The sequence below is a fragment of the Microtus ochrogaster genome, chromosome 6 (assembly GCF_000317375.1).
Source record: "Microtus ochrogaster isolate Prairie Vole_2 chromosome 6, MicOch1.0, whole genome shotgun sequence".
Lineage (NCBI taxonomy): Eukaryota > Metazoa > Chordata > Mammalia > Rodentia > Cricetidae > Microtus > Microtus ochrogaster.
The window spans coordinates 82,639,478-82,650,704 of NC_022013.1; the positions used below are offsets into that span (position 1 = coordinate 82,639,478).

The following is an 11,227-nucleotide window of genomic DNA, read 5'->3' on the forward strand; positions in this document are numbered from 1 at the left end:
AAACAAACAAATAAATAAATAGGGCTAAGCAGTGCTGTCCATATGCTCGTGGAAGTTAAAGAGGTTACATTAAGGGTGTGCGGTAATTTTTCCAGTGTGCATTGTGTCAGAAAAAGCAGATTTCAGAGTTGTGGTGAGATGATACTGATCTGATTGAATTTCAAAATCTATGGGTGTGTTATTATAGAACAAAAGGTCTAGATGTATATACCAAAATGTTAACTATAGTTACCTATAGATATGAAATTTTAGTGATTTATAGTTTATTTCTTACTTAACTGGGTTTATTTTCTAGTCACCAAATGTTGTATTCAGGTATAGCTATTATCATTGTTTTTCCTGAAGCTGTAACTTGTGCAGTTAAAAATGTTACATTTTTAAGAAAAAGATTGCATTTTAAAATTATTTCATCATCTGATTAATATAATGATTTGGTGATTATAGTGGGAGGTTTATTCTCAAAAGCTGTGTTGATTGAGCCCATGTGGCTCTTGAGAGGTTAGTTCCATTGGTATAAAATACAAGGTGTCTGTAAGGAGCCTGCCTTTGTGTGGAAGTAGTAACCACGGGTTTTAGTTTTATTTATTCGACTTTTAATTTCAGGCAGCTGCAAGAACAGCAGCGACAGAAGGATCTGGAGAGGGAGAGGCTGGAGAGAGAAAGAATGGAGAGAGAAAGGCTGGAGAGAGAGCGACTAGAAAGAGAGAGGCTAGAGAGGGAGCGCCTGGAACAAGAGCAGCTGGAGCGGCAGAGACAGGAAAGGGAGCACATGGAGCGCCTGGAGAGGGAGCGGCTGGAGCGCCTGGAGAGGGAGCGGCAGGACCGAGAGCGCCTGGAGCAGCTGGAGCGCGAGCAAGTGGAGTGGGAACGAGAGCGAGAGCGCAGAGTGTCCAATGCTGGTAAGAGTCTGCAGACTTACGTCTCCTGCACCTGAGCTGGGCAAGGATCTGTGTTGCCGAGAATTGTGATACTTCACATGTGCGCGCTGGGGAATAAGCAGCGCAGTTTGGAGTTAGGATAAGTACTTAGCAATTATTGCTTCAGTGTTTGTTTTATTGCTTAGAAACTAAAAGAAAGCTCTTGGGAATTTTTGTTTTGCCATTTTAATTCTTTTTGCTGCCCTAAAATTCAGCTATAAAGTGTGAATGTTTTTATGCAAAGATTTTTTTTTATAATGATCTTGGAAGATATTTCCCTTGTGCAGTCAGTTAAAGTTATCACATACCTCTACTATGCCACATACAGCATCAAATTAGCTTGGGTATAGTCTGGTTTCTGAAGGAAAAATTAAAATAGATGGAAGTATTCGCTTAAAATAACTGGTTATTTAAACATTTTCTGGTATTGTGAAAAATAACAGTCAGGGATTTATCAAATGTCATAGAATTTATGATATGGTTAAAGCTTAAGGTGTTGAGTATTTATCAGAGAACTTTAATCTTTCTGAGCTACATCAGAAGCCAGTGTGGGTTCAGGATTGGCTAGTTGGTTAAGTTAATTCACAGTTTTTCACTGCCTGATTGTCTGCAGTCACAGCTGAGAAGATAGAAATGTCCACAAGTAAGCACTAAGTTGGGTGTTCTTTCCATCTGTACTGAACATTTTGTCATGTTCGAAACAACTCAGTTTATTCTGCTGTTTGTAATAATTTTGATGCTGTTTTAGTGGACTAAATAAAAAAGTTAAGACTGTTACTGCCCTTTTCCTATAAAGGATAGAGTATTAATCCATATAGTTAAAAGAATATATTTCATCCTCTTTCGAATTTCAAAAGTGTTGACAAGTTAAATTTTCTCAAGTGGAGACAGTTATTTGCCTAATTTTCTGGTACTAACTATAGTCTACGTTTATACATTTTGTCTGATTGCTGGTTTTGTGGCTTCACTAGCTCCCTTTTTCTCTCTCCTTTTTTATCCTGTCTTTGCCGCTGCTTTCCACCTTATGTCCAGCTCCATCTTCAGACAGCTCCCTGTATAATGCTCCACTTCCTGAGTATTCCAGTTGCCAGCCTCCTTCAGCACCTCCTCCATCATATGCTAAAGTCATCTCAGCTCCAGTGTCAGATGCCACTCCTGATTACGCTGTAGTGACTGCTTTGCCACCTACTTCCACACCCCCTACACCACCACTGCGACACTCAGCGACACGTTTTGCAACATCTCTAGGTTCAGCCTTCCACCCTGTTCTTCCCCATTATGCTACAGTTCCTCGTCCTCTGAACAAAAACTCTCGACCTTCTTCTCCTGTGAACACACCCTCTTCTCAGCCTCCAGCTGCGAAGTCCTGTGCCTGGTCTACTTCCAATTTCTCGCCCCTCCCTCCATCTCCTCCGATAATGATTAGCAGTCCTCCTGGCAAAGCTACTGGCCCAAGGCCTGTCCTCCCCGTTTGTGTCTCCTCTCCTGTGCCCCAAATGCCTCCGTCACCGACAGCACCCAATGGGCTGCTGGACTCTGTAACATACCCAGTGTCTCCACCGCCTACCTCAGGGCCAGCAGCGCCGCCTCCTCCGCCACCGCCGCCTCCACCACCACCGCCACCACCGCCGCTGCCTCCCCTCGCCTCACTCTCACACTGTGGATCACAGGCTTCTCCTCCTCCAGGCACCCCTCTTGCCTCAACTCCCTCATCCAAGCCCAGTGTTCTCCCTTCTCCCTCTGCAGCTGCCCCTGCCTCTGTGGAGACCCCTCTAAATCCTGAGCTGGGAGACTCCTCTGCTTCCGAGCCAGGCTTGCAGGCAGCCTCTCAGCCGGCCGAGACGCCAACCCCACAGGGTAAGGCTTCACTACTGCTACTGCTGACTACTGGTCACTTCAGAGTAGTGTGTAGCAATAACTGACTGCCTGGTAGAATGAGTCAGATGGTTTTAATAATTGAGCATCCCTTTACCAAAGTACTTACATGGGGTTTTATTTTACTTTATTTTTAAAAAAATTGAAGGATTTTTTTTTCTTTGGTCCTGGGACCTTAATTGTATATAGGAATTTAGTATGGGAGATATCCATATTAGACTTAGGTTTTTGAATCTTTTGCAGTAAGAGTTGTAGAAGGTGCTTTCTAATATTTAGGAACCCCTATACAAATAATTTTAAACTTCGCTAGAAAACTTGATTGGTCATCTTCCATGCAGTAAATAGGAAATCTAAATACTTCCTGGAGAGTTGGAGGTCTGTTTAATAGATAGATCATCCCAAAGCTTGCCCCGGGGCACTTCTGCTCTAAGACGTGCTGATTTAAATGTTTAAAGTGGGTAACCTCTGGGCTGGGGGCAGAAGGAGAGGATTGGCAGGCTTGGTGTGTACCCCAGAGGATTCCACAGGCCCGATTGCAAGTAGTGGTATAAGGGCAAACAGAGGGTCCTTAAAGGTTTGTCCCAAGCACAAGCTGTGCTGCATGACAGCAAGGAAGGGACCTTAGAGCTGTAAGTGTGGAGGATGTACATAAAGTTCCCCCAGTTCTGTAAGAGGAAACATTATGACCCTGCTTTTTGTTGTTGTTTATATAAGTATACAATGTAGTGAGGATGCCAAAAACAACTTCATGCTTAAAAACAATGTTACAATCTAGATTTAAAAATAACTCCCTTTGTTAAACACGACCTTTTTTATGATATTTCATCAGATTTTACTAAAAGGTGGCTCAAATTAGAATATGCGTAATTTACTATCTGACTGACATCTGATCAGAAGACACACACAGCCTGACAAGGCTAACTGTCGTGCTGTGACTCAGAACTCAATCTGCAGGATAGGACAGCTTACCTCCAGCCTTTCATTTCTGTTTGTATGCCTGTTCAAGCCTCAGAAGTGACAACTACTACCCAGTGTGCAAACTCAGTTCCTTCTTTACAAAAACAAAAATTAACCTTTTAAGCCTTATTGGTAAATAAATACCTTTTTGTTATCATAGTCAAGTATATTATCTCAGCATCTAAGGTTTTACATGGATTACCTTGGGTCTGTTATCTTGGGCAGTACTAATTGCGTGGCCGTGTGTGTGTAACATTGCATATCTCTCTAATAAGCATTTGTTTTCAAATCCCTTGAGGGGGTCTCATTGCTTCTGTTACTAAAGGTCAAATATTAAATGGTTGTGTAAATACTTTGGCTTTCAAATCATATCTTTTATTAAACTAGTCTAGATTTTAAGTATAATGATAAATTAATCTCTTATATACAGTGTCTGAGTCAACTTACTTTAGAATGTCATTCTATATATTTTCCCTTGTAAAATGCAATGATATATTAGCTCTGTTGTTGATGATTGTCTTAACTTTTCTTCCTCTCAGGCCTTGTCTTGGGACCACCTGCACCTCCACCACCTCCACCCCTCCCACCAGGCCCTAACCACACCTCAGCACTCCCTCCTCCCCCTGGACCTCCTCCACCACCTCCACTTCCATCCACTGGGCCTCCTCCACCGCCTCCCCCACCCCCTCTTCCTAACCAAGTTCCTCCCCCTCCTCCCCCACCTCCTGCCCCTCCCCTCCCTGCATCTGGATTTTTCTCTGGATCTATGTCAGAAGACAATCGCCCTTTAACTGGACTTGCAGCTGCAATCGCAGGAGCAAAACTTAGGAAAGTGTCTCGGGTAAATTACCAAATTACTGAACTTTTAAATGTGTGTCTTGTTTCTAAATGTCTAAAAACGTGAAATTACTGGGTTATGCTGGTGTAGACCCTGTTATTAAAAACCAACATAATTTAAAATTTTAGAAAAGGTGTAAGGTAGTATAAAGAATGTGACCTCATCGTCTCATATTCACCAGTTGACTTCTAACCACTATTTGCCTCTTCTTTTCTTTGCGTGATCACCTTTATCACAGTTTCTAATCCGAATGATTTGAGAGTAAGTCAGAAACACCATGTTCTTATTTTTCTATCTCAGTGTAAATTTGAAGGGAGGGTAGCTAATAATTTTTATGGCATTTTTTCCTAGTTCAAGATCATTTGTTAAATTTAATTATAATGTCTTTTATTTTAATCTGTGACAATTCCTCAATCTTTATTACCCTTTAAAAACATTAACTTTTTTTTTATAATTACCTGAGTTTGATTTATCATATTTCTTCCTCTGTTGGATTCAGATTATGTATTTGGGATGAGGAAAAAATTACCATTAGGATTGTGTCTTTTTCAGTGCATCATTTGGAAAATCAGTACTGTTTTTTCCCCATTATTGGTGGTCTTAACTTTATAGAATTCCTATTAACATATAAAGTCAATGCTACTCACTATTGGTTCTTCAAATTTTAAAAAAAATGTACTTTTTTAAATCAATAATGATGTGTTCCTCTGTTTTGAATGTGTTAATAAGCATTATCATCTACATAGGAAATTATTCTGTGTGTGTTCTCATTAAGGTGGAGGATGGCTCTTTCCCAAGTGGAGGGGGTACTGTAGGTGTGAACTTGGCCTCATCCAAAGGAGATGCTGGTCGTGGGAATGGACCCCTTCCTCTAGGGGGGAGTGGCTTAATGGAAGAGATGAGTGCCCTGCTGGCCAGGAGGTGAGATTTTATTGTGGTGGGTATGTCCAGAATCAGAAACACTTTGATAATTTTATCCTCTTCCCTCTTAGAACTAGAGTAGTTAGGCAGGCAGGCAGACAAAGATAGGTGATATAAAAATTTTTAATCAATTTGCCTTTCCAGGAGAAGAATTGCTGAAAAGGGGTCAACAATAGAAACAGAACAAAAAGAAGACAGAAGTGTAAGTGAATATAAAATCTCTGTGCCTTCAGGTGTGGAGCTCAAGCCTAGCTCATTAAAGACTCATATAATCTAAACTTAATTCTTTTGAGCTTATTTGCTTATTTTATTTATAACTGTACAAGTATTAAAAATGGCTTGAGTGTTATGTATAAAATTTTAATCTCATTCTTAGTGAATTGAGTTGAATATGAAGAGTTGTGGGAAAAGTACTGAAGTTCAAATGTCTAAAGTTAATTCTGTTCTTATACCCACCATTAAATGAGTGAATGGATTCTTGCAAGTTTTCTAATCCATTAGGCTCCTCAATTTCTTTGTGTTAATGTAAGATTGAAGAATTATATTAGACCAGCAGTTTATGCATCACCCTTAGGAGCCCTGGGTTTATTATTAGCTGTGCCCCCTAGGATTGTACCTTCATATCCTATTTCACATTTCAGCTGGGTGAGCATCTCCAGCCTGTTCTGTATGTGCCATTCAACACAGCCATGATTGTTTTCTCTGTGCCGTCTGGCCTCCTTTCATATAACACTTCTCAAATCCACCTCGTGTCCGGTTCCTAGCGTTGGCTAGAGCAGGCTCTCAGAGCTTAGCAAAGAAGGAGCTTTGTGAAGACAGTAGAGGGAAGACTGAAAGGAAGAGAGGGAAGCAGCGTAAGCCAGAATGGAAGGAAAACGAGGTAGATGGCAGAGAGGACATGGGAGGAGAGCTTGGAAACCTAGCTGCAGAGACTACTGTTTCTGGTGATGTGATCTTCATGTGACTGTTTCTGTATATTTAGGAAGATTCAGAACCTATAACTTCCAAGGCCTCTACAACAAGTACACCTGGTAAGTTCAGCAGAAAACTCCCTAAACACTAGTACTGTCCAAGTAAAAAGTCTCTTTCCCCATGTTTGGACTGGCCAATTGACTACTTGCTCATCAAAAATGTTAACGTGCCTTTGTGCATTTGAAGGCTTTGATCTTTTTTTCTGCCTTTTGTGATTTCAGGAGCTAATGCTTTTCTTCCCAAAACTGAAATCTGTTAAATTCAACATTTTGCTAGTGCTATATTGGCAAATACCTTAATATACATGTTGATGTGTGTGTTTATAGGTTGAGATTATTCATTACAGTTTTAAAAGAAGAACTGAAATGCACATGTTAGGTAGCATATTTCAGAACATTCTCAGTTGAGGAAACAAACTCTCCCCTTTTCTTTTTCCCCCTCCGAGACAGGGTTTCTCTGTAGCTTTGGAGACCAGGCTAGCCTTGACCTCATAGAGCCTCCCAAGTGCTGGGATTAAAGACATGCGCCACCACTGCCAGGCTCAAACTCTCCGTTTCTATGCAGCCATTGACTGCTAGTAGCTCTTTGTCTAGGGGTTGTGTCACATGGAATATCCCATGTCTGTTTTGACGTGTCAACTGATGGTGTTGCTGTGCTAGTCTTTTTTGAGCAACCATGTTGTTGAGATGTCCTGGCTAGAGCTTGCCTGTCATGTCTACACATGCATTCAGCCTGGTCCTCTGACTCTTCTTAGAAGCTTCTCATCTTCTCATCTGTGATTTTCCTGAACTTTAGGTACAGGAATTATATAGCAGATTATTGGCTGGGTTTGGCACCAAACAAGCCAGTCACTCTGCATAGTTGTGGATCCTTGTTACAGTCTCCATCTTTTGGGGGGAAGAAAGGTGACAGCTATATTTACCTGTAGCTATAAAGAATAATAGTTAGAAATGATATTGGTGTAGGAAAATGACAGTAGTGCTGGTTTTCCTCTCAGGACATTTTCCCACTCTAAAAAAAAAATATTTTTGAAGTTGGCTATTTCTATCATTAACATTGTGACCCCATGGACTAATTTTCCACAATGTATCTTGGTTTTTCTCTAAATGGACTTGGTACATTATGTTTATAAAAAAATCCAACTGTTTTTAACCCACACATCTGAAATCAGGAATTCATTTAGAAAGGTTTAAAGCTTCTTTTTCATTTGTTTCATTCAATTCTTAAGATTGGCATTGTAGCCAGGCGGTGGTGGCACACACCTTTAATCACACCACTTGGAAAACAGAGGCAAGTGGATTTCTGTGAGTTCGAGGTCAACTTGGTCTACAAATCAAGTACCAGGACAGTCCGAGCTACACAGAGAAACCCTTTCTCAAAAAACAACAACAAAAAGACATCGCATTAAAACAGTTTAATGAGCCAAAAATGGGTGAGAGATTTAAAAACGCTCTTGGCTTTCCAACATTGGGTTTCTCTGAAGCTTTGGAGCTTGTTCTGGAACTCGCTCTGTAGACCAGATGGGCCTCAAATTCACAGAGATCCACCTGCCCCCTGAGTTTTCAGTGGTGGCCTGCACCACCACTGCCTGCCAATATTTAAAGCCTCTTAAGCACAAAATCTCATGAAATGTTAAATGCAACTGTGTCAGCTGTGTCAGAGGGAATGACATATCAAGTCACCTGGGCTATCTTTGGCGAGAATGATGTTTCCTTCTGTATGTCGAGTGTTTAGCTAGCTGAAACTAGCACATTAACATATTATGAACAGAGGTGTGGTGTTAAAGTTGAGTAAGAGAAAACTAGGAAATGACAAGTTGACTTACCAGAGATTCTTGGGGAAAAGAGAATGTTAAAAGACCTGGTTCAATTTCCAGCACCCACATGGCAGCTCATAACTGTCTGCAACTCTAGTTTCAGGGGATCTGACACCTTTACACCAATGCACATAAAATAAAATTGAAAAGACTGTTAGGGAAAGATAAGTAATAGATTTAGATTTTTGTCTTGCAAGTATTTGTGTTGATGTGTAAGTCAGTAAAACTCTTTGGGAGCCCTTTAAGTTGGCTTTTGTCAGCCTTGTCATTGTGGAGTTGGGGAAGATTGAGTTAAGAAAACCAGTTGGGGGCGGTTAAGAGCATTGACTGCTCTTCCAAGGGTCCTGAGTTCAATTCCCAGCAACCACATGGTGGCTCACAACCATCTGTAATGAGGTCTGCTGCCCTCTTCTGGCCTTCAGGCATACACGCAGACAGAATATTGTATACATAGTAAATAAATAAATTTTTTTAAAAAAAGAAAACCAGTTGGGAAATCTGCTGGAGCCAGTGGAGTAGCTGGTGGAGGTGACACACTTTTAATTCCAACACTCTGGGAGCAGAGGCAGGCAGATCTCTGAATTCAAGGCCAGTTTGGTCTGCAGAGCAAGTTCCAGGACAGCCAGGATTGTTACACAGAGAAACCCCTTTTAAAAAAAAAAAAAGTTTGACCGGGTAAGCTCTTACCTGTAATATCAGCATTTAGTAGACTTGAGACAACAGGATTGCCACAAATTTGAGTCCAGCCTGGATTATATATATAATTCTAGATTACCTTGAATTACAGTGTGAGACTGTCAAAAAAAAAAAAAAACAAACAACAGACAAACAAAAAAGAGATTAATAGTTTCTCCCTCCTCTTCTGTTGAGGTAGTGTGAGCACTCCATCTACCAGCAGTTACTTTCATCCTTCCACCTGCGTTGTCTTTGATAAGTGTCTCAGTGGCTCTTCCCCTCCCTTCCTGCTCTGTCTTCATCCTCTATGACTTGGGTTAGTGTGTTGGATGTAGTTCTTATTCCATCATCTTGGCTTCCTGGTTTGTTGATGTTCCCTTACTAACTGCTGACTGACAGAGTGCCTTAGCTATTCCCTTATAAAGGAAGAATTAAATATTGACCAAGTAAAGGAAAATCAATGGCAACTTTTAGGTTCTTCCCTAGGTGCCTTTAACAGTTCAGAGCCCAAAGCAGGCATAAAGGGAGTTTTAATTTAGTTTTGCATACAGTTCAAAGAGACTTCTCCTGAGTGAAGATGTACAGAAGCCACTGAGGGGAAACATTAGAAAACATATCACAGATTGAACATTTTATTTACTATTGGACAAAAAATTTAGTACATTTGAATTTATTGGATTCTAGTGTAAATTGTGTTGATTAGTAAAAGGCCACTATCATTTGGATTACTTATGTTATTGCTGCTATCATTTGGATTATTTAGATTTTATAATAGAAGGGGTTTCAAGGAAACTTTTAATTTCTTCTTGTTTTTTTTGTTTTGTTTTGATTTGATTTTAGTTTTTTGGACAAGGTCTTACTATGTAGTCTTGGCTCCTTGGAACTCACTGTGAAGACCAGGCCAGCCTCACACTCAGAGCTCTTTCTGTCTCTACCTCCTGAATTTCCATTTTAAGTTCTTAAAACCATAAAATTTAGAGTCCTTTGTGTTCAGAATTTATATTTGGTATATGTATTATTACTGTGTCCATAGAATGATAGTTCTTTTGTGTCTTGTTTTGCAATGATTCTAGAAGGATCTGAGGTGTATTCGTTTAATAATACTTGTTTCTTATTTTTGAAGAACCAGGTAGAAAACCTTGGGAGAGAACAAACACAGTGAATGGCAGTAAGTCACCTGTCATCTCCAGGTATTGATCTTTTTCTAAAATTCATATTACATGCTTGTCTAAAAAGAAGTTAATACATTTTTATCATAGAAAACTTTTGGTTGTACAAAGGAAAACATAAAGGCACCTATGATGCATATATTGAACAACCACTAAATTTATATTTTTGCTATTCCTGATTATCTGATAAATTCTGCTGACATGTTTGTTAATCAGATTTATTGGTATTTTAGGATAGTTTATCCCTTTTAACTTGTTTTTTTTTATTCAAATTAAAAGAAAAAAACAGTGTAGCAAATATTAAAATGCAACTACCACCCAAACTTAACAGTTACATGTCTTATGTCTTTGCATCCATATTTTTGCCTATTAATAGTTTGAAAGAAACTTGCAAGTAAGTGATGTTTTAACCTAAATCCTTTGACAGTCTCTAAAAGAACCCAGGACATCTCCACATAACCAAAGTAGAATTACTGCCCCCACAGCAATTAAACGTTGAACGGTAATGGAAATCTAATATAGCATTGACCAATAATGCCCCATCAGTCTCTATATAGTTTTTAAAATACAGTACCAATTTGTTGTATCTCTTTAGAACTTCTAACTGTGGCCTGGAGAAGTGGCTCAGTGGTTGCTCTACTGAACCCAGGTTCAAGTCCTAGCACCCACATGGTAGCTTCCTAGGGATCCAATGTTGTTTTCTGGCTTGTGAAGGCACTGTAGTCACATGTAGACATATGTATAAGCAAAATATCCATTTGCATATAATTTAAAATTATATAATTTAGGTGTGGTGGTACAAACTTTTTAATCTCAACATTCATGATGCAGAGGCAAGTAGATCTCTGAGTTTAAGGCCAATCTGGACTACATAGTAAGTTCTGGGCCAGGCAAAACTACATAGTTACATAGTAAGATTCTGTTTCAAAAAAACAAATCAATCAATAAATAATAAATTTTTCAAAAATATTAAAACCCAACATTTTTAATTATAGTCAAGTTAGAGAAGATAGGCTTGTTTTCTCTCTCTCTCTCTCTCTCTCTCTCTCTCTCTCTCTCTCTCTCTCTCTCACACACACACACACAC

At 39.7% G+C, this 11,227-nt stretch overlaps 1 protein-coding gene across 6 annotated transcripts in view; it reads left to right on the forward strand.

Annotated features, from left to right (window-relative positions):
• Enah (ENAH, actin regulator) overlaps window positions 1–11,227 on the forward strand; it is a 110,078-nt gene that overhangs the window by 87,065 nt on the left and 11,786 nt on the right. For 4 of the 6 annotated variants that reach the window (XM_026779640.1, XM_026779639.1, XM_026779641.1 and 1 more), the window contains 7 exons: window positions 604–899; window positions 1,950–2,774; window positions 4,289–4,590; window positions 5,363–5,508; window positions 5,653–5,710; window positions 6,491–6,539; window positions 10,095–10,161. In XM_026779640.1, coding sequence (XP_026635441.1) covers window positions 604–899; window positions 1,950–2,774; window positions 4,289–4,590; window positions 5,363–5,508; window positions 5,653–5,710; window positions 6,491–6,539; window positions 10,095–10,161 — 1,743 coding nt within the window. The remainder of the gene's footprint in view (window positions 1–603; window positions 900–1,949; window positions 2,775–4,288; window positions 4,591–5,362; window positions 5,509–5,652; window positions 5,711–6,490; window positions 6,540–10,094; window positions 10,162–11,227) is intronic. The other 2 variants (XM_026779643.1, XM_026779644.1) reach the window with 1 other exon arrangement.